General features: G+C 42.8%; 1 protein-coding gene and 1 non-coding gene across 5 annotated transcripts in view; both read right to left on the bottom strand.

Annotated features, from left to right (window-relative positions):
• Positions 1 to 22,919, bottom strand: part of COP1 (COP1 E3 ubiquitin ligase) — a 131,842-nt gene that overhangs the window by 11,923 nt on the left and 97,000 nt on the right. For all 4 annotated transcript variants that reach the window (XR_012776504.1, XM_075507895.1, XM_075507894.1 and 1 more), the window contains exons 17-18: positions 22,107 to 22,231; positions 20,839 to 20,999 (exon numbers count right to left, since the gene is read on the bottom strand). Coding sequence is in view for 3 of the 4 variants with exons in the window: in XM_075507895.1 (XP_075364010.1) it covers positions 20,839 to 20,999; positions 22,107 to 22,231 (286 nt within the window). In the remaining variant the exon portion in view is untranslated. The remainder of the gene's footprint in view (positions 1 to 20,838; positions 21,000 to 22,106; positions 22,232 to 22,919) is intronic.
• LOC142413251 (small Cajal body-specific RNA 3) lies at positions 6,972 to 7,104 on the bottom strand. The gene has a single exon (XR_012776715.1).

The raw sequence follows: 22,919 nt of genomic DNA on the forward strand, positions 1-22,919 counted from the left end.
ATCAAAATCCAACTTTCAGCACTTTGTTCTTGAGTTTCAACAGCACTGTGTACATCTTCCCATCTCCGTCTCCCTCCCCTTGTGAATCCACCTTTGAAAATCCTGCTTACAGAACAGTTTCCTTTTCTTTCCAACCCTTTTGCCTCCAACATGCTAGCACCAACACCAACATGCACATCTTCCTTGGGTTCAGAAAGGATTCAGGTGATGGTTAATCTTCCTCTCTGCTCCCAGAATGCAATCAATCAACTCTATCTGCTCCCACAGGCCTTCTTCTCTTCTTAGCTCTGTAATTCTAGGTCCCTGAACTCATTACTGTACTAGGATGACATATCTGTTCCTCTGGTCCCTGCCTGGGCTGTCAACTACAGCTCATTCCCACATCCACCTCAGAAACATCTGCCTAGATAAAAACCAGAGGATAGAAGCATATAAGGAGGCAGAAGCCTTATGGTTAGAGACTGAAACACCACATTATTTTGTGGGAACAAACTGCTGCTGGGCCAGGGGCTTTCAACAGGAGAAGGTGATCCACATCAGCAGACTTGCAGATGCACACATGCTCCAGATATTCTTTCTTTCATGCTTTTTCCTGATACACAAGAGCTAATATTGCACATCAGCTGCTGTGCTGGAGGACACTCCTCTGAAGGCTGACAAATGGTTTCTAAGTTGGGCCCAGAGGGATCACTGCTCGGTGACACATCTCCAATGGTCTATGAAGCTCAGCACACCATTGATGCTGCCAGTGGCTTCCCTGGGCCAGGCACTGGAGTTCGGATCCTGTTATTAAATCCCATTATTAAAAGTAAATTAAATACATAGAAATACCACAAAATAAGCTGTTAGCTGGTCCAGCTCCTGCTTCCCTTCCTCTCCCAGTGCCGTTAGTTTCAGTCTCTAAATAGCTGAATGATACAGGCTTAAAACTGACCCAACCACCTTGACGTTAATATTTTAAATTATTAAGTCTTAGTTCTCTAATGCCAATAAATCATTTATATGTGCACATTTAATTAACAATCCAATCAGTAAAAACAACTTAGCATTCGCACAGCACATTTTATCAGAGGAACCAAAGACACATTACAACATTAATTAAGTGTAACAAATGCCCTGGTGAGGTAGCTAAGTATTATCCTACTTTGACATGTGGGGAAACCGAGGCAACACACTCAGTGGATCTGCCCAAGGTTAATCCAGATGTTCACAATGAGGCACTGAAGACAAAAAGCAGGGAGAAATACCACTGAGATTTAACTCTCCTAATAAGCATCCAATTTCTGAACTGCAGTATTTACTTACTTGCTGATGAGAAACCCGTTCCAGCTGCGTTCCTCTCCCAAACAGACTAGAGGCACAAACCACTGCTATCAAGCACTCTAGAAATCAACTCTAAGCTGCAACAGCCTGCCAGGTGAGGCTGAACAGACTGGGTCCAATGTGACACCCAGCTAAGGGTTCTGAAGAACACTTAATGACCCTTCCCACCCCACAGTTCACACCTATACACACATCTAAGCTCATGGGACGCAGGACACTTACCTAGCAGTCATAGGTCCTAGACCTACATCAGTGTCTCTTATCTCCCAAGCACTCCAACAACTCATCCAGCCCTTGGGGAGTTTCACACCAGGCTCCCATGCCAGGAGCACAGGAGAAGAGCAAGAAATTCCTGAATGACACTGACTCTGCTCACAACACGCTGAACAGTTATGAATCTTGGAATATATCAGGTGTCCCAATATCCTCACTCTTCCACAAACCCATAGTTTAACCAGTCTTTCAGGCCACGCAGAGTCTGTCCTGCCATCTCCTCCTCCCTTCCCACACCCAGGTGACCCTTGCAGTGGTCCCAGACAATGGTGGCACCCACACAACTGTGGCAGCTCTTTTTGGAGGACATGCTCCTCTGTGCCCTCAACCTACAGTTCTAGACCCAGCAGTTTTGTTTGCTTCCCCCATTTGGTACAGAAAAACACCGGTTCCTGGGACTGAGGCTATCGCTGACAGGCAAATTGATTTGCCCAAAGTATCAGGGATGGCTTTTTTGACAGTGCCTGGCAGCCATGTAGAATTCAGTCCAACAGCCCATACTGTGGCAAGTCCAGCCTTGTTTTTCCCCAAAATCACTAATTCTGCTCTGTATGCAAATTATATGCTGTGGAAATGCTTTAAGTTTCCCAATTATCACGTGATGAAATGTTTCCGATCCCAATGATGCCTATTGTCAGTCCCTTTAACCCAAGCGTGTGCCTCTCAGCAAAGCTGGATAGATTTTCAGAAGTTCTCACTGAAACCAAGAGGAGCTCATCTCCTCAACATATTTGGCAATAATTTGGCAACAATATTTGGCAATGGGATTTCTATGATTAAGGGACCTGAGTATCAACATGAAGTCTGTCTCATGATGGTAGGATGCAGAGCCTTCCTTCTCCAAGCAGAATGACAAAGTGTGGCTTACATGAGAGTAATCGCAAAGTCACCAGTTCCTGTATTGCTCCCAGTCTAAGACAGAGTGTGCAGATTAGATAACATAGAATTCATCTAATTAAAGCAAGAGAGAGAAAGGCTTGGCTAATATTAAGGTATTAAAGCTACCATAGGCTTAATACAGGGTGGATAAAGTGCTGAAATAACCTCTGGGGAAAGAGGTCTTGCAGCCATGTAACTGGTGGGAACACATGCTGGCCAGCACTAGTGAGACAGGCTGGAAAGAAAAACCTTACTAAACCCCTCACACAACACTGTCCCCTCAAAACAAAGTGGAAGAATAATTAATGCATTACAACCACAGATGGTGGCAATCAGTACAGGAGAATGGGTCAATGATAGGAGATGTCAGGAATGATGAAGGGAGCCAAGCCGAGTCAGGCTGGCTGGGTCAGCAAGAGGGAGAACACTCTGGCAGGAACTCATGAAATGGCTGATGGACCAGGGAAATCAATTTATGTAAAACTGATAATGGATTCATACTTTGCTACTGTTCATTTTAAACAGTTTGGCTGTCAACTCTTTGGGGCAGGAAGCTGTCACTTGCTGTCGGCTTGGACAATACCTAGTAAATTGCATCTCCTGCCTATTGTAGCTTCTTTGCACTGTCCTAATGAAATCACCCCCACCTCTAAGTCTGGCCTGACACAGAGATGCAAAAAAAGGGTCACGTTAAGCAACCTCAATTCTGACATTTAATTCGTATGCTTTAACTGTAATAACATCCCTTGAACATACCCATACATTTTTAAGTGGGATCCACCACCAAACCAAACCCAAACCCTGATACTACAGTATCGCAAACCAACCAACTTTGAAAGTTCTGGACACATGTTAAAATCCTGACTGTTTGGTTAACAGGTCTTGGAATAACGTTGCAGGGGGACTCGAGTGCTCAATATCTACGAAACATATTAACTATTCTGAATGTTTTGCTTATGCCAGCTGGAAAAGAAGGATGATGGTTTCACTGCATCTGCAAGCCTTCTAATTTTGTTACTGGATGGGCCAGAAGTCTGGCAGCCATGGAAATCAAAGCCTTCATTTCTCTTTAAGCCAGGAATAGTATATTTAATAGCAAGAGGAACAAGAGTCATGGGTCTAAGTGTCAGTGCTGAGGATGCTGTCTTGGGCGGGGGGGGGGGGGGGGGAAACAACAGCATACGTAAGATGCTGCATCTCCAGCTGAGGCTGCAGGCAGGGAGGGTGGGGGATTACACATCTGCATGGCAAGCAGAGCTACAGCAACGGGCAGAGAAGTGAGGCACAGCAAGAGAGCAAAAATATCTCATCCCTGGAGGCTGCTTCCACCCAAAGGGCTGCAGCTGCTTGGTGGTAAGAACAAAAGAGGGAAGGGTACCTGCCTGCAAGGTGGCCCAGCTTGTAGCTGCATAAGCCACTGCAGGAAATATATATACTTTCTATGCAACACATATATAATAAATATGTGCCACAGAAGTGAAATCGCCAGGACCCGATGAGATAAAAGAAGGGACAAATTGTTTCTTGCAGAGAAAAATCAAGGCACAAACATTAACACATGCGTATAAGCTTAATGAAATTATACCTATACTAACTTATAACATACACCTATTTGGGAAAGAGGACTTTGACTTAAGGAATGGAAATTTAATTAAGGTAAAATAAAAGTTTCCATTAATCTTGAAAGAATTCCCAGCCTGCTGCTCTCCTTCGACATCCAATTCAGCTAATGTTATACCAGGATCAAGCACAGCACTACATACCTGAAACCTCCTGCGATGCAGACAAGGCTGAGCCAGCTGTACCAAATCACATGGCCTTCTCTGATCTTGAGAAGTAGGAAGCCTTCTCTCCTCAAAATACTGTTTCAAAAATGCCCCGAGTACAGTGGGCAAGGATTTTCACTAGCCAGGACATGCAGGAAAATTATGAAGGAGAAGAGATGTTGATAAACTTGATATTGGCAATGAAAAATGGCTAGAGCCTACACCTGCAGGCAGCAGGTTCTGATGATATCCAAAACTGCGCTTAATGTCACAAGCACAAGTTTACTCTTGAGTAGTAACTAGGTAAAATTCCAGTTATACTTAAATCTTCTCCCCGCACATATTCAAGTCATAGGGTTGTGTTAAAAAAGTTTACTGTCTTCTGTTCCTGTGGTACAGGGTAAGCACAGGTAAGGATGGGGCAGCAGAGCTGGGCGTCCTCCCCCAGCCATCAGAACCATCTCCTCTTCACCTATAGCTGAGAACGGGGTCAGAGCTGGCCTGGCTCACAGTCAGTGTGGTCTCTGTAAGTCCTTATTGTTATGGCAGTATACAAAAGGGAGCTGAACTGGACTTTGAGCTGGGTCATGTCTGCAAGGCTGTCAGGAAGAGAGTGATCTTTCATGTGTAAACTGAAAGAGATGCTGGAATCTGCGAAAGAAGATACATTGAAGCCCACGAGACATTTTTGCAGTTCAGTTTTCAAAGTAAGGCCACACTGCAAAATATCAGCTTTGATTACCAAATTGTATGGCTGGTATTGAAAAAGACAGTACAGTAAATTGAATTTTAATAAGATCTGCCTGTACATAAAAGGTGAAGAACTTCATTAAACAAAACCATACAGAGTACAGATGATACATATGAGGCTGCTTCTCTAATATCCTACTACTAAAGCTTTCTTCATTGTATTTATCTGGAAGGAGAAGGGAGTAGGAAGAGAAGACAGCTATGCCTTAGGTATTAAGAAAGATGAGAGTACAGCTTTATAGCTTTAGTACAATAAATGCAAAGCGTGACATCTTCCCTACTTTGTTCTGCAGAATGAACTATTCAAAAGATAATAATGAACTTTGCATCATCTGAAGGACTCAATTGTGCTCTGCTGCCTGCTTCCCTGATCCCATCCATCTAAAACACTCCTGAATCCAGAAGGATGAGAGAAACCAGCAACAAAAATGCACCTGAGAAATCAGAAATCACTGGGTCCTTCAGCTGTTGAAAAGCATTTTAGATTTAAAAACAAAGGATGTAAAAAAACCCCACTCCACCAAGGACTGAGATTTAAGTCAGAAGAAAAATGTAGGATGTCTTTAGACAAGTTCATTGATTGTGAGGGGAGAAAAAAAAAAAAAATCCAAACTCAACACACAATTCTTACAACTAGAGAGAAATTCCCTATTCTTTCATTCACTTTCCACTTTCCCTCTCCTCAACTTGCTCATTCATGTCCCTGCAACTTACCCTCCCCTAAGGAACACCAGAAAGTAGCCCCTGAATTCTAATTGCATTTGCTATTCTACTCAATCCCATGGATTTACATGGGCAAAATTAGCAGGACTCGCCTATCAGGCATTCTCCACAATACTAGATGAGAAGTCATCTGAAGCTTTAGATGGGGTTTCTTTTGTTTATGGCCTTTAAATAATTCAGAGAGAGGAGTTGTCAAGCTGAATCTGCAAAGCTCCCTTGACTTTGGACTTATGCTATTAGACTGCCTGCCTATTGTTTATAAACACAAAAGGATGTTACAGGATCCTATGTCTGCATGGGAGGGGAGTCAAGGACCAGAAGAACCAGGGCTGTCAGGACACAAGTCATAAAAAACAGATGGGAAAGCAAAAGTACGCAATAGGTGACATACAGATGTACCAGCAAAGCAGCAAGAGCAAATTGCCAGTTTGGTTGTGCTATAAATAGTCAGTGCTAGCAGTTTCTTGTGTAATATGATGTCATTCTTTAAAAAGGAAAACCCCAAATGCAAATGGTAACTTTAATTAGCAATTAAAAGCACAACTTTCACAGCTGTACAGCCACAGCCACCTCTCTGAGATCTGTCTCACTTCTGCAAACAAGTGGCAGTGGGCCAGCACTTAATAATCATCCTAAACCTCAGAGAGCAATTTTGTCCTTTCCGCCTTTTTCCTGGGCTCTTTGGGCAGACAGATTTAGTAGGTCCTGCCTGGGGACACCAGCAAACCACAGGTGATGGCCCCTGGCATCCCAGGGAGCTCACACACTCCAAGGTGCCTTTTAGGTTTGTTTTTTTTTTTTTTTTTTTTTTTTTTAAATGACTCTGGGACATGCATGGCTTTGATGCGGTTTTGCACAGTCATTTTCAATCAAAGCTGCAAACCTGGCTTTATAGCAAATGACTGTTTCTTGAAGCAGCCACAGGAATTGAGAGGGAAGGGGAACCTCAGGATGTGCAGCCCTGCTCCACCCGTGCACATCTCTACAACTAGAACGTAATCACCTTTACAGGCAGTTTGCTAAATCTAATGAGGACTTTAGAAAGGGCATTTTAATACAAAAACCAGAAACTATGATTACAGTCTTGCTTTAAACTACCAAGCTGGATTAACTCTTAGCAATTATACTTAGCTCTGGATGCTGCAGACAAAACCCTGCCCTAGGGCTGTCCCTATGTGGTGGGACATCACGGCTGGGCAGCAGAGTTGCTGCTGAGGATGCTGCAGGAGCTGTCTCGGCACATTATGGGATAATACATGTATATGGAGGGGAACGATCCAGTTTAGTTGGCTCTCCTAAAGCAGACAGAGACCTCCACTTTGCTCTAGGAAGACTGCAACAGTGGACAAAACATTTTTCTTTTGCCCAACCGGTCCCAGCAGCTTCCAGTCCTACAAAATTTCACGGTTAAAACAGCCTTTTATTACACTGTCTTTTATGCCGGGCTTCTGACTGTATGAAATCCTAAATGAAACATGATGTAATGCATGCAAATGAGCTGAAGAAAAGAGGATTCAAATAACAGGAAAATATCATTAAGTGGGAAAGTTTAACTCGGAAGGTCGAAATCGTTCTAGCCAGAAGAGAGATGCTGCACAGGGCATGCATGCATGCCCAATGGCCTTAAATGTGGCACCAACGGCTCCTTTCTTACTTGTTCCGTGACTGCCAGCTAACAGCGGGGCCTGAAGCTGCAGTGCCATTAATAAGTCCCTAAATCTGCTGGCCTTGAATACGCTCCTGAACTCCAGGGAACAGCTTCCCAACAGTGTGCTGCCTGCCAGCGTCCCTACAGCAAGGCCATTAAACGGAAAACTGCTTCTTCCCCCCCCCCCCCCCCCTTTTTTTTAATTTTAAATGTGGTACATGCATCTGAAATAAGTATTGCCAACTCCCAAACGTTACTGATCACAGCCCACTCTCAGGTAGGAGTCCTGAAATTAACTGAGGGATTGTCAAGCTCACACATCACAGCCTGGAAATCCTTGAATCGGATGCTTCCCCCCATGCTCTCTCCTTGGCATTCTGGAAGGGTGAAAACCAAATGACATCCTTACTGTGTTCTAGGCGATTTAGGAGATTTAGGACAACCTCATGGCTCTACACGCTTCCTGCTAGAAAACAGGAGATTAAAAAAGACATTAATTCTTAAAAGCACAGTTTTGTTAGCATCACTGCACTGGCAGCGCACAGTCAGGGCTGGCGGCAGCAAGGGGAGCAGTGGATCATGCTGCGGCTCTGCCGGACAAGCTGTCCAACAGGCTCGGGTAGCTGGAGTCTGAGCTTGTCTTTCTCTGGGTTCCCAAAGAGGAAACAAAGCTGCATTAAGGTACTTAATTTTCCATCCTGGCCACTCCACAAACCCAGCAGCGGCTCGGTTAATGGCAGACCTTTAAGCCGTCAGAGGCTTTTACAGGTGGAGTGGAGCCCTTTTTCTTATTGCACACCAAAATCATTTCTAGCTAATATACCACACAGATTTAACCCATGCCATACAACACCACCTAACAACTTTATTCCAAAAAAACCTAGAAAGCATTTTACTTTCTAATGAGCCAGCAAATGAGTAAAAACCATCCTTCTTCATATGATGTACTCACAAGCAGCTCTCACACGCTTGTGGTTTCTCAGCACTGCAAGACCGAAAAAGGTTTTCAATAAAGGAAGATCTGAGTAATGTTCTCCATCACTGTTTAAGGACAATTCAATCATCTTTGTTCTGGATTAAAGTCTTGCTCCCGATTAATCTTAACAGAGCAATGAATAGGAAATCCACGTCCCAGGAAGTAGGAAAGATTTTATCTTTAAACCCAATTCACAAGTAAAATAATCTCTCTCACAATGGATAATTCTGCTACTGTTCAAGTTATTTTCACACAGTGGGTATAAAAAAATTATCTCTAGATATCTCAAATTGAAATGACTGTTTTTAACGCTCCCTGTCATTTTGAATGCAGGCAAAGACTAACAATACTGTATCAAAAAGAGGAGCTCAACAATCAAGAAATCCATTAAGCTATCAACGACACTAATAGCAAAAAGGAAGTTTAAAAAGAATCAAGTATATAAAGAAAAAAAATCATGTCATTTTCCTACTGGGATTATAGGAGTGAACAAAACCCCTTGTGTTGTGACACAGTACCTCTGATTTTATAATATCCTTCAGCTACATAAATATTAGAATACAAACTTGAGCTCTGCTGACAAAGGATGAAGGAAGACAAACAAACACTTCTGGCATATGATTTTTTTTTAGCTAATCTGCTTCATCCTCCCTCAATTTTAGGTATTCTTTCTGAAGAGATGCTGCTGTTGACTCACTCCTCAGACACCACAGTGCTGGAGCTGGACCACACAACAGGTACCCCCTTGCTTTCCTCTCAGCCTGACGATGCCTCAAACGTTTTGGAGCAGAGATGGTGAGAAATACAGGATACAGTACAGTGGATATAGGAAAACAAAAAAAGCTGTCATCTTGCTAGGACTCAACACAACTTATTTCTTGTCACAGCAAACTTAGTGTACTGCTACAATCATCAGCAGAAAAGCTCCTGTGAAGAGTTCATGATCATCTACTGCCCTAGCTATAGCTTCCAAGGAAGAAATAAATGAAAGTATAAAGAAATGGCCTCTAAAAAAAAGCCAAGCACACAGCACATACACAGTATGAATTTGTCTGGATAAGGAGAGACAGAGATGATGGGGCTTGGCATGCATCACATTCTTTACTTCATTACCTTTGATTTGCAGAGAGCTGGACTCGAATTCCACATTCATGTGTTATCCAAAATTAATAGAGAAGCCCCAGCCTGGCTGAGAATATACTTGTCCATATCAAACTCACCTCAAACCTGCTTGCAAAGGAAAACAATGGAAACTTCAAAAATCTGTACAAAAATGAGTTTTCACAGCTCCCCTCTGCACTGCAGAATCGGTAATTTCCAGGTTCACAATGAATAGCAAAAGCCAAAGATTTAGTGACTGTGGTGGGCTTACAAGGAGACGACTGTCCTTGTCCACACCCATGCGTTAGACAGCTCTGCTCTTGGGGAAAACTAAGGAGCTTTATAATGGGAAGAAGAGGGATGGCTGCAGAGGATGGCCAAGAGACAAGGAGAGGGTCTGAGTTTGCATTCAAGGATACACTGGAAAAGCAGCAGCCAAATTGCATCCCTTCACCCTGTAACCATACATCTATCCAAACATTTATCTAAAAAATCTCTAAAGTGGTATTTTTCTTATACAAACATCTGAGCATCAGCAGAGTTTTCACAGTGTGGATCTTAGCTTACTTTTGGCAAGGTAAATATATATATTCTTAAGTCTTGAAACAAAGAAAACTCACAAGTTCCCAGTGCAGGTTGCTGCCTGCTATAACACTAGAAGAAAAGTTTCACATGCTGCTAACTCCTGTTTTACTTCAGATTTTCATGCATTTTCCAACAATTTAAATTACTCTTTTTTTGCATTGTCAAGCCAAGCATGAACCTAACAAAAACAGAAAGCTGACAATGAGATGAATTCTTTTGTACTAAATAAGGACATTTGTATTTCACTCCCAGCTCATTTTGCCCAAATTTATCTTTTCAAATGCTGGAGCTTACGTGCAAGTTGTGAAGCAAGACACATACAGAAGCACTATTAACCTCCTATTTTAATCAAGGATATTTCACTCTAAACAAGTCAAGTTTTCCCCCAAGCACTAACTCCCCACACAGGCTTGCTGTTATTTGGTGGTCAGAAGAAACTTGGCCAAAGCAGTCTGCTTTGTAGAAGGTCTTTCTTGGAAGAAAAAGGCAATGAGGTCTCAACTGATCAACCTAGAAACTAGGAAGAAAAAAATCATGTATGCCTGATTTACACTCAGACTTGGACAGTGATGCTGAGCCTCTGCCAGCACGGGTAGTGAGTAGGGATGCAGCTTCTCCTCCTCCTGCTGCAGTTAATTTCTGTGCTATCTGCAGATTACAGGTAAGAGGAACTTTTTTTTATTTAATGGATCTGAACCAATCTTTCTTCCCAGTATATGTAATATTGCTTATCTTCCCTCCAGTATCTCTCATTATTATAAGTAAATGGGAAACAATGCACTGTCTCATCTGCCAGCTCCCCAGGCTGCCCCAGCTATACCTCTCTGCTTAACTTAATATTCACCTCAGACATACTAAAGTGAAACAGAAAATCTGGTACTGCACCAAACAGCTCACTTCTCTCCAGCTTTAGCAACCAGATAAGAGTTTTGGAAGCAATTATGATATACAATAACATATAAGAGACGTAATTGTTTGAAGCAGTGTTTCCCTTGCAGAATTCAGGACGCCTCGTGCAAGGGTGAACGCAACCCCATTCAGCTGCACAACCCCAAATTTAACAGTATCATTTCTGTCTAAAAGGTACTCATTAAATTACTAAACATACGTTTCCTGCCATACTGGCTTTTCCTTCCTTAGAAAGGACCGATTATTAGAATTCTATGTGTATCCTATATAAAGTAATTATATATCCTAATTACATATTCAGGTAGTTTCAATTCAGACATGAGATTGCTTTGAAAGGAATGACCGTTTCCACTTTGTGCACGTAGCTAGCTCATCTAGCATTAACTAGAATTAAATCAGAACAGCACCAAAACGAAACTAAGTCTTTTTTATGTAGGTTAAAAGGATACAAATCCGTGTTGCTGTTGTAAAACCAGTCTGAGCAGTTGTTTTTACAAGGAGTGTCATAAAAGCCTTAATTCTTGCTTTACCAACATGCAGTGCAATTGGCATTAAGCTGGTCACAAGTTACTGGGTTTCAAAATACTTCAGGGTTTTGTTACTGACAACAGAAGGGCAGAAGGTATATGAAAACCTTCAGAACAGTTGCCCAAAACCAAGCAGTAACTATATTAATGCAGACACCTACACAAAGTAAAGCTTTTGCAGAGAAAACCACCTGTGCATAAATGCTTCTACTTCCGTTTCACCCAGAGGTTAAATTATCTGATCAAAATCTTGTGCTGGAAAGAAAAAAAATCAGTTCATATTTTTTCCACTTCATTTAGACTCTGTAAAACATGACAACCTGCCATTAAAATTGCTTAATTAGGAGCGGTAGAGCAGGCTGATGCTCTAGGTTGATGCAGCTCATGAGCTGTGACTACTGAATGGTGGTGGGCTGGCAGGACTTGCCATTGATACATGCACTGAAGAATGGGGAAACAAAGAGACAATATTGTGAGGTTGCTTTGACTGTAATTGAAGTGGTGTCACCTGTTAGAGGGAATGAGGTTATAAACCCACCTTCAAACAGCAGCGACAGCAGGCCACCAGCAGTGAGGGTTTCAAATACCCTCGGTGCGGGAATTCTGCTGCTGCATTGAAGTCGACTTCAAAACCGGTGGTTAGCCCAATGCCAATGGCTTTTCAAAACCTACTTCACTTTCTCTCGCTTCGCTCTTGCTGGTCTGAAACCACAGTCCTTCTTTAGCACTAAGTATTGAGAAATGGAGCTTTACCCCTGCAGCTCCCATCTTAAATGGCCCCCTTCATCTGCTTCATAAAACACTGAACACTGGCCGACTTACTGAGATTAGCTCTGAGCATTCAGACCTCATCTCACTGGCACTTTGTGCCAAGCAGAGACTTCAGCAGATAGATGGCACTTCAAAAAAAAGCCAGCATGAACCTAGCAGTGGAAAGAATAGCAAAAGCTGCTCACATAGGAGATGCCCTGACTCAGAAGAGACCAGCTTTGGTTGGAGCTTGAGATCAGGCAATAGATGCTGGCTCAGTACCTGAAATACTTGCCTGGCTCCTACAATGACTTAGTGCTTTCAGGGGGCTCTGCTCCAGGACACTATACATAATATACATTATAAAAATGCCAGAAAATACTAGGGATGAGCCTTCCTACCCACCAAAGGCTAAGAGTTACGGGGGAAGAGACAGAGCACACCTGCCACCTTTAATCCCTAGGGCAACAGAGGGTGAAATGCCTGCGAGACAAAGGCATAACGCTAAGAACAAGCATGGGAAGAGAGGAGCTTACAACTCACAATAAGCAGGTTTCCAGGCATCACCTAAGAAACAAAACAAAAAAACCCACAAAACCCCCAAACCTTACAAAAGGCTAGTCAATTATTTAATTAGCATCTCTAGAACCCGGAAGGATAGGTATCAGAGTTCAGAACAAGTAGCCCAACAGCTGCACTGCAGAGGTTGGGTGGGAAGGGAAAAACAGTTGGACGATTATCTAATTCTAAAAGCAAGTGCTCTCTGAACACGAATCTGCTCTTTTTCTCTTTCCACCCCAATATATAATATAAGGGTGACCCTGAGTATCACCCTAATACAAAAAATTTTCTATTAAGTTGTACTGTTTGGGACATAGCTTATACAAAGGGCCACACAATACATACTGCTGCACTTCAGCTTGTACCTTGGAACACTATGGTTCAGTAGGGAGTTGGGGATGGAGTCAGGAATGAAGTCTGGGTTCCAGGTGAATTCCTGACTTGGGTTCATCTGTAATAAAAACTCATACTTGAATAAAGAATTGATGGTTACTAAAGCAGCAGAGTCCCAACAGGAGAGAAACATCCACTTACAAGTTTAATGACAGCTGCACAGAGACTTCTTTGTGTCCCCAGTTCACGGCGTGTATCATACCAATACAATTTGTGATTGTATTGGGATGCTCTTATTTTTTAAAGCCTAGGAAACAACAAGAGCCTGCTCAGACCTCTGCTTGCACCGGCAATGAACTGCAATCCATTATCTGTACAGCTGCACCACTGGGATTAGCTACTGGAACTGTAATGTCAACAGCACTCAGAGTTATGTCAACCACTATGTCATTCACATGCTCTAGGAAAGAGATGACTCTAAGGAGGACCTCAGTCCTATCTAGAGCACACCGTCTACTTCTCTTGGCATTACAAGAGACACTTTGGTAAGCAAATACCAGCTGTAAACGTCTGAAAGAGGAAATGCTGCTTTCATTCAAGAAACATGCACAACTTTGATCTGCCTTCACTTCAAAAAAACACCAACCCCTTGGCAATTTTCTGCAATTATGCAGGAAAAAAGCCTCACCTTGCAAAAGGAGAGAGAAGTTGAATTTGCAAATGTAAACTTAAAACCAACAAAGAAGAAAAACCTGAGCCACCTACATTTCTTGGAGAAGCTATTCTTAAAATAGAAGCTAGAATGATATCAGCGTGCTGCAGTACCACAGGGGACCTGAACTTCCAGAACTGAACAAAAGCGACAGACTCATCCCCTCTGTTCGCATCGGTGGCATGGCCAGCTGCTCCATATCTAGGAAAGGAAGAGTTAACATAGGCACTGATGTACCAGCTACCTGCTGTCGTGCCACCTTGAGCCCTGAAACAGCAAAATATATGGTGCAATACACCTTTTTCCCCCCAAACACACTAGATGGGAGGAACACAGTGAACAGAGGTTGGGGCTATCAGGGAATCGCCTGGCTCCCTTCACCCCTGCCCACGCTCAACTGCAGCAGCAGTGTGGTCCAGCAAGTGACTGCCCTCATCAGGAGGAAGCTCAGAGGGTGTCCTGCAACCAGGGAGAGGCAATACTGAAAGAACATTTACCAATATTTTTCTTCTTCTACAGAAGACTAGAAATTAAACACTTTCTCCTAAAGCCTGTCATTTGCATAATCACATTATCAAGATGGTCTTTCACATGGACCAAAGTGTCAACACACTGAAATTTCAACATAATGCATGAACTGTTAATAACAGAGTATGATTTTTTTTTTCCACAAAGTTCTCTGCAGTTGGACTCCAAGGGTTGTGATGAGGAGTAAAATATTGTTAGTCACCTGAGTATTTTTTAATTAATCCTCCTTAGCCACAGAAAAAAGAGCCCAAAATGAGCATTTGAAGAGATATAGGTATGAAAGTATATGAGCATGTTCAGCACAAAGAAGCATACATACTGAACTTGTGACATCTTTTATCTGCAATGTAGGAATTATTCTGCATATGAAAATAGTTTTCAAGCAGCATGTAAAACAATACATACAGTGTGTGTTGGCATACATAAGTCCTATGCTAAGATTTTGGTGGGGGGGGAATGCATGCATGCATCAAGCATGCATGATGTCTCTTCTATATTCTGGGTTCCACTTGTTTTTAATGAAGATTTTAGATTTTCAAACGAGTAAGGGAGGAATAGACATGAAAAAGGTAGGATGGAAGAGAAATAAAATATATTTACTACCTAAGGAAAGTGCAAAGCAGCACAGTAATAAAAGCCAAAGAAAACTTCTTGTTTAAAGCATTGCCAATGGTCAGAAAGCAGAGGGCATGTCAAGAGGAGTGGGAAGCCATCACACAGACAGCTGTGAGCTTCACAGCACATGTGCTACAGGGCTTAGCTTCCACAGGAGGAAGGAAAATCTTTGAAGATTTTCAGGGAGGGGATAAAAAACAGTAGAATAAACCTGATCAAAGTCCTATCTCCTTGCTTTTCTTAAAAGCTGCTCATTCTTAGCCTCCCATAAACTGCTGTGCATTTCAATCACAAGAGAGAAGACGAAGACCACCACATTTCCAGGATGAAGCAGTAGCGTGGTATTGCACCAGAGAATAATCTGCAAGAATACTGGTTTGGGAGATGCTGCACATGAATGCTATGGGACAGCCCTGGTCTAGGAAAGAAAGGATGAGTCAGAAAACAGCAGGCGCCCTCCCTGAAAATACTGCGGTTGGAGCTACTCATGCTGTTACCTGTGCCAGCAGCTGGTATCAGAGGCAGGCAAGGGACAGCTTGGGTCTTATCACTCCAGGCAGGCATTTATCTCATAAGCTTTAGATTACTACCTAGGTGTATCTTAACCGACATCTGAACTAGTTGAGGATGCTGCAAAAATAAAACACTGAGTTGAAGCTGGAAGTCAAAATTGTCACCAATTTTGAGTCTTTAAAATTTCAGCAGCAAAGCAGAACAAAAAAAAATATCAAGTCTTACACTTGTTTTCCCCCCAAAATCCCATTGGAATTCATATTTCAAGTTACAAGACATGTAGTTACAGTCGATACAAGTTAAAGACACTGAATAAGCATTTGGTTATTTGGGAATGACAAAGGAGGTTTCATTTTTAATGTTCATAAGTCATCCAAATTAATTAGCACTTTAAAATGGCAATGAATCACTTCCCGAAATAATTTGTATTGGCTAAATTAATTCCACCAAAGGGAGCCAATTTGCCGATTGTAAATTATCAGAGTCCCTGACTAGCTCCTGTGTACGTTGTGTACCATTTATTAGGCTACTGGGAAACAAAGGATGGCTACTTTTCATCAGTGAACAAGATTACAGCCCTATTAAGTGACCAGCTTATTGCAGTACAATTATAGGTTTCTATTTAAAGAATTCAAGCCAGACATCATTAAGAAACAAAGCTGAATGTTCAGAGGAAAGGAAAAATAAACAGAAGTAAAGCTCACTTTCTGAAGAGATGCACCAAAACCCCTATTTGAAGGGAATATTTCCATCCTCGTAGATTAACAAAGAGAAGTTCAGAGATGCAAGACTAATTATGAAGATACTTCCATCATATGACAGTGCTAAAGGCAACCTGAAGCCCAGAGTCCCAGAGCCTGCTTCTCTCACTTGCAGCTAGATGATTGTTTCAAGACTCCCCTAAATTAAAATTACTTTTGAAGAGCAACAATGAGGTGAGAAAACACACACACAAGTTTCTGCTCTCCCCTGTCAGACAGAGGAGATGCTTTCATAGCACTGCCATGCAGCTGCTCTGAGAGCCTTCCTTCCAAGCGCCAGGAGACCTCTGCATCCATCCAGCATGTACCACCACCCACCCGCTCACTGCAGCAAGATGACTTGGTTAAAGTCTGCAGCGCTGTTCTCAATGGATTTCCTTTCTTTACCCCTCTAAAAGAAAAAAAAAAATGTACATAAATCTTTACCTAAGCTAATTTGCATGGCATTCTTCTGCTCTTATCTGCATCTCCTCACTGGTATCAAAGCCTCGACATTTCTGCTTGAGAAATCTTTCCCTGGCTAACCTGCTTATCAGCAGTAATGAATACTCATGCAAACAGGTACAAAATTAAATGGCTTCTTTACAGTGATTATGATAGATTGAGCCATGCTTAATCTACATAATCAAATTGCTTCTGTGTTCAGTGGTAATACCTTTTTGCTGTCCTGGGAGAAGGTTCAGCCTTGGTTTCTCTTTTGACAGCTTCTTTCTGAGAAACACTAACCATGACTGGGAAAGGGGCTACTTGAGATGCAATTATTTAACACAGCTGTATGAGGCACATCTTGAACTCTGCAATATGGCAAAGCAGGTCCAAACGAAAGGTATCCCCTTTAGGGAAGGGGAAAACATCATGTAGGACACAAGGGAAAATGAAGTACAAACCAATTTCCTCCAGCTACTATCCACGTACCTAGACAAAACTGGAGTGACCCTCCCAAGACAGATAAAACATCCCTACCCACCTCGCTGCAGTGAGCTACTACCACTACTATAATTTCCTTTTGCTAGGCAAGAGCACCCCTATAGGCAAGAGCACCCCTATAGGCAAGAGCACCCCTATAGGCAAGAGCACCGACTGCTTACATGCTAATGAAATAGAACATATTTTCCAGTCTCAAGACCAGATTCACATTTTAGATCAAGCTGGCTAAATCTTGCTGAGGTGCCAGAAACAAAGGATGGCACATGTATATTATAAAATCCTTGACTTGGGAAATAAAAAGATTTGGTTCAGGGAAGGTTCTGAAATGCATCTCTGTGTTCAATTCATGTTTATCAGGTCACTTAGGCCAAAAGTGTCCTGAAGCCTTCTCTACTTTGAAATATTGATCAAATTTAGAGTAAAATGAGAAGTGAGAAATAGTTTTCCCTACAAACTATAAATAAGCGCTATTTAAAAAATATTAAACACCCTATTCACCTTCGTCCAAAACACAGCACCGAAACAAGCAGAGGAAAGGTTTGCTTCCTGATGTACCTGCTGAGAGATTTCTTTGTTTGCCTGTTGGTTTTTTTTTTTTTTTTTCCAGTCTAACAAAACTATAGCCTACAAGCTAGTGCTTATTTCTAAGCATTACTTAAGTGAAAAGTGAGTAAGCCTGATGCAAAATGCTAATAAGCACTTATGGAGAACAACTTCTCTCCCTTGTTATGGCTTTGACACAGGTGGAAAGAAGGCACTGGCTGGACCTCTGCGGTTGGAAAGGTGACAGCTCTAGCGAAAAGGTCCCTGCATCTTTGTAAGCGATGAAAAACCAATGCAGAGGAAAAAAAAAAAAAAAAAGATGGGTTCTGGCAAGGGCTGCTGGCACAGCTTGACTTCGGCTCAGGAGGAAGTAAAAGCTTGAATTACACAAAAATAGATTTAAGAAAGAATCAATGACATTTCATCTGAAAGTTTTAGTTAAGTTTTAATTAGGATCTGAGATTTTGCACTTAAGTGCATGAAGTGAAGGAGTACATGTACTCATGCTTCCCAAGATAACTGGCAGATCTGAAACTTACTCATCTCATCTCAAAAGGTTAATTAAAGAACAATCCTTGAGAGCAACACTGTAGGGAAACAGAGGAGAGCCTGCTCCACCAGGGAGCCCTGGGGAAAGGCTGGCACACAGCACCCGCATCTCCCCCCTTGGAAACACTCCAGGTAGCAAACTGAAGCTACTGCCCAGTGACCATGGCATGGAGAGAAGCGAGACAGCTTTGAACCAGCCCAGCAAGGCATGGAGAACAGCACACCCACGGCAGCATAAAGCTTACTCACCATGCTCCCTGCGGCTCTGGGGCAGGTTTCCCAGCCCACACTGGGCTCTGTGTTGCTGCTAGGCTGGAGCTGCTTCGATACACACGCCCTTCAGCAGAGCAGGCACACTCACCGCCAGCAGTGAAAGGTAGGTGTGGTAACTCTTATAATTAGGAAACTAAGGCAGAGTGACTCACCCAGGATCAAAGTCTGCAATTAAGCCAGAAATAGGCTGTGGGTTCCCCAGTTCCCACAGATGCTGACAGCACTCCGAGGCAAAGGCCTTCCCTAGTTCATCTGAGCATCACTAAAACACACGTCAGCTTTTACAGAAGCCCATATACATGAAGCTCATTTGAAACATCTCATGCCAAATTTAAGAAGTGTTATCAAAATGGAGAATAAAAGTTTCATCGTTTGAGCAAGACTTTGTGGACATAAGTGACCTTTGGCTGTGCAGTAATTTAATTTCCTAAGAACATGAATAAAGTCTCAATTAGGTCGGAGAGGACCGCTGCGCCGGTATAAGAGGGAAGAGAAATGTGCAGCTGCATCAGTGAAGAGTACTTCTTGTCTCAGGGGGACGGGAGATATGGCTCAAGGAAGCATTAAGGCCTCTTGGCAAAAGCAAGCGAGGCTGCTTGCTCAGTATGTAAAGCAGGATGGCATGCAGCACAGGCAGAGGTAAAGAACACAGAAGCAGAACACTCAGCCAGTGGCTCTCAGATCACAGGCAGCTTTTTGCTGCTTTCTTTGCAAATGAGAGCCAGGTACTGTAGCTGCCATGGGAGAAACAGGCTAATTTAGAAGCAGCCCAGGGAAACCAGGGAACAACAACAACAAAAAATCATCAGAATAGCGACGGATTCTAAATGCTGCTTAATGGACTGAAGCCTGAATGTTATTTGGTGCAATCTTGATGGACCTGATTTAACTATTACATTTTTGCACAATATTTTTCATACTGGTTATGAAGAATTGCTTGACAGCCCTTGGTGACCGCTCAAAAGTTTCTCAGTCACTTAAGCAGAAGGTCTATCAGAGTAAAGCACATTAATCAGAGAAAAGGCTGATAAGGAGCAGATAGCAACAGAAATAACACCGGGGTGAGAAATCACTGTTAGTCTGTTGCCTGTAGAAAAGCTGCACAGGAGGTCAGTGGGCAGGACAACCCAACACAGAAACACTGCAGTGAAGAAAGTTCAGGGAAGGGCATTTCTGGACACACAGGTTCCCGCAGCACATTTTTATCCAGCAGAAAGATGGATTACGCAACTTCTAACAGCCACTCTTCATCTGAGGCATGACATCTGTGTATACCAAATCCTCCTAAATCCCCAGCCAGAAAGAAGCTGGTAACCCTACATCACTTAGTCTCATGCCCACTGTTCAACCACAACAGTCCACTTTTTACTTTAAATTGAAACTGCAATTTCATATGCTTGGGTTTATTTTTACTTTGATTCAGAAGTGTCTATCTGAAGTAAGTTTATGCCACTGACAACTGAATCATAGTTGTGGGGGCAGTTTCTTCATACAGAAACAGATTGGTAGACATTACCCTTCCAAAACACTATCTTTGTGAATGCAACATCTCAGGACATCAATTAGGCAACGTTCCACTTTATCTTAGAAGACTGTATTTGGGATGAGCTCTTCTCCTCCTCCTCTCAACAAGCCCATTAAGTATCTGATCTGCAAACTCTTGTACATACAAGAAAGTTACTTGCTCAAGGTTTTTTTTATGCAAGGTTTTCAAGAGCGCTCTGAATTTAAAAGCAGCATTTTGCTCTCCAGAGCACCCTCGTGCCGAAAGGCCACTCTCACAAAAGCTGCGTCAGGTCTGCCTGCAGCATTAGTACACATGCTACGTGTATGAATTGTCACTGGAACAGTCATTGAGGTGACTGCAGCCTGGGCTCGCCTCCTTTACATACCTACTCATTGTAACACAGGGGCTGTATTTCAATGAGCAAGCCCATATAAACACAGTAACATTGAGATAAGGCTCCACAGCGAGTATCTGCAGGTGCCTTCATTAAAGCAACAAAAGAAACCTGCTAATGCACCCACAAAAAACATTAAGTGCCAGAAATACAATGCTGCTTTTGGGATTTCAGATGCCAAGTAGAGAAATTCAGACACCCAGGTGGAAGAGTTAAGAGCACAGCAGTCCCTTCTCCTCCAGCATCCCCCAGCATTTCAGTTACCCTGCACATCTTCACGTTCTTATGCCGATCTGCAATACCCATAAACAGGAAAATATGAAGTGCAGTCAAACCCTCAGCAATGCTATTTTGTGAGAAAGCAGGAGGCATTTCTTTCGCACCTGACTGGGTGCCTGAACAGAAAGCTTACCCCATCTGGTAGTGCCCTCCAGCATACAGCACTCACAAACTCATTTGTGTCATCTTCTTTCCGGTCCTTGTCCAGGACACTTTTGACCGTATCAAACTTGAACGTCAGCAGTGTCTTTGAGAGGCCCTTATAGTATAGGTAAAGGGAATTATTTTCACTTCCTAGAAATAAAAACAAATACACAAGATTAGGTTCTGGTAGCAGGCACAGAAATACAGCTTCTTAGCTCTTTCATTGTTTAAGACAAGACCAGACACTTCCTCCTTGTAGTTATCATGCTTGTGGTTCCTTGGCAACTGGGAATGCTCCACAGCAAACTTTCACGATGCTTAATAACAGAACCAGGTTTTATTACACGATAACTGCAGTATGCAGCACACTTGCAAAACATACAGGATCCCATCTGTCCCCCATAACTTTCTTAGGGCAGAACAGAGCGTCTACGCTATCACATGAAACACTGCTATACCCAGCCAGCTCGGCATTACAGCTCTGAGGCAGGTAGCGCTGTCACAGTTTTGCTTGCTGTAATCAAGTACGACAGTTTGGTCTGTGGAGGTTTAAGTAAGAGAGCCTACACAGTGTGCAGGCTTTATATAGAATTCATCCCAATTTCTGCCTTGCAAGCTCTACAGAGATCAGAGTATACACAAGCTAAGGTCCTCCCTTTAGTTCTGGCACAGCTGTCCTGCTCATCCCACAGCAATCAGCCTGTCACTGCTTTCCCACCAAGACCTGTGGATTTACAGAGGTTCAACAGTCCAACTTAAGCGGTGAAAAGACAGGAACCACCAAAGGGGTAACTGCTTCAGGACGATTTAGTCTTCTAGGGAGCTGTCCACAATGAGGGCGTTAGCACTTCACCATGCAGAATGCCATACCAAGTGACAAGTATAGGACCCACTCATGTGGTCCAGGCTACTGCCCTTTCTTAGAAGGACGCATGAGGATGTGTCAGTTGATAAACTTGAAAGACCTAAGTGATACCAACAGTGGCTACATTAGCAGTTGAATTCTGGTGACAGCAAGTCTGAATAGTCATGTACGAAGAATTCATCTGAAATGGGAGAAAACCAAGTACAGACCCCCTTAGGTCAGAGCTCCTTACACCATTCCCTGGGAAGTGAAGGAAGGTGGAAGTTCAGAATAATCCTCTATTAAAAAGTCCATGCAGCTATGTAGCACAACTGCTGGTGTGCTTTGCAACTGGAGAGGCACCAGGTCTGAGGAGTCCCATCAGCATTTGTCAGGATGGCTGCTCTACTCACCACAGGCGATGTAGTCTCCATTGGATGCGAGCCCTACGAAATTCTTCTCGTTGATGTGACCCTTGAAGGAGCGCAAGCAGTGAGGCTTCCCTACATTCCACAGCTTCAGCTGACTGTCTGTGGACCTGAAAACAATACCTAAAAGTTACCCTGCTGCCATACGGCAGGTACTCCTCGCTTGCAACCCTGCTCCTTAACACCCTACTTGCAGTGTAAATGTAGGAAGTCTTAGTGCACTCCAGGAGATTTATCCCACTTTCAATCATTTACAGGAAAGGTATCACATTATTTTAGAAGCCTGTCAAAACACATTACACATTTGAATAAAAAACTTCCGCCAAGTATTACTCTTCCTTTCTCCTATCAATTAGAGAGTCCTCCACTGAACTGTACAGCCTTTGAGTCATCACTGCCTCCTCCAGATCCTCACAGATCCAGGACACATTGATTTTTTTTTTTTTTTTTTAAAAACTTCTACGGCATGTACAAAATCTGTTCCCTACTCTGTGCCGGCTACGACTCTCATTCATGCCTTTACGGGACTCGGGTAGGAAACAGCCTCCTCCCTCTCCAGCTGCCCTGAAAGCATGTTCTCCTCCTCCTGCCCAATACCAAGCAGCAGCATATAAAAACCTATGGGGGCTCAGAGTTGCTATTAGCATTAAATTGATGTGGTTCTCATGTGTAATTGAGACTGCATGGATACAGATCTCAAACTTCCACTTTTTTCACCTTGGCAGCAAAGCTAAGTATTACTATTAAAAATATACAAGCTCTGTTGGGATTAAATCAAAATTGATGTTTTCCATTGTT

This window comes from Mycteria americana, chromosome 7 (genome assembly GCF_035582795.1).
Source record: "Mycteria americana isolate JAX WOST 10 ecotype Jacksonville Zoo and Gardens chromosome 7, USCA_MyAme_1.0, whole genome shotgun sequence".
NCBI lineage: Eukaryota > Metazoa > Chordata > Aves > Ciconiiformes > Ciconiidae > Mycteria > Mycteria americana.